Source organism: Mandrillus leucophaeus, unplaced genomic scaffold (genome assembly GCF_000951045.1).
Source record: "Mandrillus leucophaeus isolate KB7577 unplaced genomic scaffold, Mleu.le_1.0 Scaffold1157, whole genome shotgun sequence".
Classification (NCBI taxonomy): domain Eukaryota; kingdom Metazoa; phylum Chordata; class Mammalia; order Primates; family Cercopithecidae; genus Mandrillus; species Mandrillus leucophaeus.
In genome coordinates this window covers 167,726-172,537 of record NW_012099843.1, presented here as the reverse complement: position 1 = coordinate 172,537, position 4,812 = coordinate 167,726, and the positions used below count along the sequence as shown (strand labels likewise).

Here is a 4,812-nt window from a genome sequence, read left to right as displayed (position 1 = left end):
CTCAATAAACAGTTATGGAGAAAGAAAAGGATAAAAGTAATAAAACTCTTAAGTGGAGTAGAGAACAGTGGTAGTAAATACACAGTGAATATATCAAACCCTAGCCAGACATATAGTGAGTATTCCTTGTCCTGAGGGGTGGGATGAGTCCTTTAGTTTGCTTGCTTCCATTTAGAAGGAGCTACCTTGTCCTTTTCCTCCAGGATGGTCCCATCCCTAAATGTTATCTTACCTCAGAGCTATATCATTTACATGGTCCTATAAAACCCTTTATTATTTAAGCTAATTTGATTAGGGTATGGTATTTCAGGAGCCAAAAATATCCTATTGCAGACATAAATAGAATCAGCTTGTCTTGAAAATTGTAGGCTGAATGGGGAGGAGGTGACTACATGAACAAAACTGTGAGTCCTCTTAGGAAAGGAGAAATAGATGTTACCTACAATGATATCAGTTAATTTATTAGTGAGGTAGGGAGACACCTTCCACATATGACATTCCTGGCCAGTTAATAGGTTCTATTTCCAATCCAGTTCTCAATTATATCAAGATTTTCTTTTTTACTGAGAATGGAAAAAATGTCAAGTTAGAAGAACTGTATATGAGGTCACTGTAAGTAAATGATTCACAGATGCTACAAAGGCCCCATTGTTATAGCAGGAATCCATCAGTGAAGTGTGACCTTGTTTCCAGCTCTACAGGTTTTTTTTCCTCTATTAAAACTCAGAATATAAAATAGTGCATTAATATACTACTCGTAAAAGGAGAAAATTCATATGAATAACTACATATTTGTGAACAAACTACATATTTATTTTCTTTCCAATAGCACATTATTTAATGTGATATAATCAACACAAAATTCTTTTTGTTAATATACTTGCCTATTACATTCATAAAATAAGTCATTATTTGAGAAAATAAAGGGTAGTTATTTTTTACTGCAGTCTATCCGCAGAACACTTCTATCAGTGTTGCAGTTTTAGAGTCTGTGATACCGAGGCATGATATTAAAATGTAAGGACCAAAATAATTAGCCAGTAGAAAACATTTGAATTGGAATTCATGTTGAGAAAAAAAATGTAGGCCTGTTGTATAAGTGAGCTGACATTTTCAAGAATTGTATTTCAAATAAGTTGTATTAATTCTCTGGATATTTAAATTACTTAGAACATCTTTAGGTGTTTTCCATGTGATTTTTCCCATGAATTTAACAACTGAGGATAAGGACCATTTTCTGTATTATACTTTTGTGTGAATATGGGTATCCCATATTATATAATTATAGCAGTTAACACCCTTATTTTCTCACTATTTGGTTGCAGTGAATATGTAAAATGTTGCTATTATTCAATTAAAGGTCACTTAGTTTTAAATTAGAAGGCACTAATATCTAGTGGCTAATCAAACAGATACAGCCTCTGCCACGTGGAGCTTACTGTTTCTGCAGTCTGATTAAATGAATAAACGTGGTCTGTCCTCACCAGTGTGTTACTACAATCAGGATTTTCTAACTCTCTTAGCAGCAGTCGCCTCCAAGTTTTTTTCAGCAGCTTGAGCAGACTCACGATGCCTGCTTCCATCCTGAAGCAGGTACTGTGCTATCCCTGGCCCAGCTAAGTGAAGGACATTCAAACATATATTTTTATTTGGAAATAATTTCAAACTAACAGATAAGTTGCAAAAATAAAAATAGTACAAAAAATGTCTGTATACCCTTTACCCAGATTCACTTACTGTGAACATTTTACCCTCTCATAAAGGTATATTTTACAAGGCATATGTAAGAAAGAGTTAGGTAAGTCATATACCCTTTTTGCAGTTGCAACATCTTGCAGTTCTCTTCCAGTTGAACCCTCCATTCTAAATCCATAACTCAGATGTCAGGACAAATGTACATGGGATTTTTAGGAAGGAGAGAAGTATATGACCTATTAATCTGACCATCTCCAATTTAGTGATGATTATTATTACACATTTCATTCAGTTCCCTTATGAGCTCTTAAACTCTGTAGCATCTGCTCAAGAACAATGACATGTTTTGAGCACTTTTATGTGTCACGTACTGGGGAAAGAGATTGGACATGATCTCTGCTCTCAGAATTTCACAGACTAGAAGGAGACAAGTTCAATGAGATATGTTAAGTTCTATTGCAACATTACAGTATTATAAGAATACAGTTATATAATAGAGACAGAAAAGTAGTAGTTGGGGAGTAATTAGCATGACCATATAATTTATCATCCAAATATGATCACTTGAGAGTAGAAATGGGTGCTCTTAAAAAGGGTGGTGCAACAATAAACTGTCCTGTCATATATGATCACTCATCAGACTGTCCTGTCATATATGATCACTCTACTGGATAAGGATCAGGTTCTTTTGGCACATCCTAACCGCAATCGATATTGTAGCTACAAATGTTCAGATGTTAAAACAGCCTAAATCCTGCAGGGTTATTTGTGCCCTTGCTATCTTTTCACTCATACTTTGACTGTTACAATATACTAAAAATGGTGGGCGCAGTGGCTCACTCCTGTAATCCCAGCACTTTGGGAGGCCGAGGCGGGCGGATCATGAGGTCAGGTGATCGAGACCATCCTGGCTAACGTGGTGAAACCCCGTCTCTACTAAAAATACAAAAAATTAGCCGGGTGTGGTGGCGGGTGCCTGTAGTCCCAACTGCTCGGGAGGCTGAGGCAGGAGAATGGCGTGAACCTGGGAGGCAGAGCTTGCAGTGAGCCGAGATCGTGCCACTGCACTCCAGCCTGGGCGACAGAGCGAGACTCCGTCTCAAAAAATAAAAAAATAAATAATTAATTAAATTAAATAAAAAACAACAGCAGCAGAGAATGAAAAAAAAAGGGCTTATTTTCATTTGTAGGAAATCTATCAGGTGTCCAAATTCAAAGTGCCACCATTCACTAACTGCAGACAGAATACCTAGGAGAAAATAGTTTTTTAGGCTCAAACTTATCGTATGATACTAAATTTAACACAAATAATGACAAGTAGTGAAAATTTAGGTGAGAGAAAATTATAACTTAAGGCTCAGAAGTTCTCAGGATATCCAGCTTCCCACCACAAACAACACATAGAGGTATTTAGAAAATGGGTGGAGTGTTTTGTTTTTTAAATAATGTAGACTGGGAGACTGGTGCTGAGGGCTATTAGTAGCACTCCCAATCAAGGAAGAATTTTTTAGACCCACATGCCAATAGTATACCAGTTGAGAAGGTTTTGGGTATTTGAGGGACAAAGAAGAAAGGATAGCGTTTTATTTCCTTGAAAATGGAAATAGTGTCTCTTATTAATTAAACAAATTCTTTCGACAGGATTATGAATTTCTGTTTGAAGTTGGTGTTTCCAATGTATTTGGTCCTGGGACTCGAATTCCAAAGGCTGCCGTTCAAGTGCTTGATGATATTGAGAAGTGTTTGGAAAAGAAGCAGCAATCTGTATAATTTCCTCTTTTTGTTTTAGCTTTTTTCTAAAATATTATTTTAGTTATGATCAAAGAAGAGAGTAAAGATATGTCTTCAATTTAATTTTAATACCTGATTTGTACTTTCCTTGAAAGCTTTACTTTAAAATACCTTACTTATAAGCCTGGCGTCATGCTATACGTATGTACATACAGTTTCACTTCAAAAATTAAAAAATAAAATCTCTAAAACCTCTCTATAACAATACTTTATCAAGAACTCTAGACAAAGGTATTATTTTTAAAAATCATGGTGATGTATTTATTAGAATGTTTCTTATAAATCTGTTTACTTTTTATATTGAGAATTAAACTATGCCTAAAAAACTAGTCCCATTTGTCAGTTTAGCATTACATGTCTTGAGCACCAGAAAATAAAATCCATATATTAATAAACACCTATCTTGAAAAACTAGTGGAGTGTATTTACATGGAGAAAGAGATTTTGGGTGGAGTCCTCAGCCAAATTCTACCAGAATCACCTTGATAAAAGAAGTATTGAAATCAAGCACAGCAGGTTGGAATATGGGGAATTTGACATCATATTTCTTCAAGTCTGATTTTACTTTCTTCCTGAGCATGACCATTTGACCTTGTTATTTCTGGGCTTTGCTCAAGACCCAGGAGAGTAGATGTTTATGAACATTCCTTTAAATGAAAGTGCCTAGGTTGTAGTTATGGCTTTGTCTGGAGTGGTGATGTCAACTGTGAGTGTAGGTCTGATACAGAAAGAATTCAACTTTCCAGATCTAGAAAGATGCTACCTTGCATAGATTTGCTCATTAAACATAAATTGCAAAAATAAAAATATCACAGAGAACACCTGTACTTTGCTTATTGAAAGATTTGCTCACTAAAGAAGGAAAGTTGTCATTTACCTGTGTAACAAATCTGTGCATCCTGCACATGTTCCCCAGAATGTAAAATAAAAATAAAAATTTTTAAAATAAAAAAGGAAAGTTGTCCTTTATTGTTAACATGATCCATTAGATGAATATAAAATAAATAATTATCTTTTGTAATAAATTTCTGTTGTGTTAGATCAGAGAGCAATCTTTTGGAAAGTATAGATATATTACTGTAGAAGTTACAAACTCATTGTAATACAATGTATTTAATTTTTAGAATAAGATCATCTGAATGGTATTGTCATGATTATTGTTCCCATTTTACAGGTGAACACTCTGACTTCAAGTCCAATGATATATTCACTATGCCATTGTATTGACTTTTCCTTGTAAAGCAATGCATACTAATTTAATAAGTATTTGATTTCTGTGATGTGTTCAGTTGTCTGCTGGGTGACGTGAAATAAACTCATCTTTGA

General features: G+C 34.8%; 1 protein-coding gene across 1 annotated transcript in view; it reads left to right on the top strand.

Moving 5' to 3' along the window:
* MUT (methylmalonyl CoA mutase) overlaps nt 1-4,430 on the top strand; it is a 48,895-nt gene extending 44,465 nt beyond the window's left edge. The window contains exon 13 of the mRNA XM_011998338.1: nt 3,337-4,430. Coding sequence (XP_011853728.1) covers nt 3,337-3,465 — 129 coding nt within the window. The 3' untranslated portion in view covers nt 3,466-4,430. The remainder of the gene's footprint in view (nt 1-3,336) is intronic.
* The last annotated feature ends 382 nt before the right edge of the window (nt 4,431-4,812 follow it).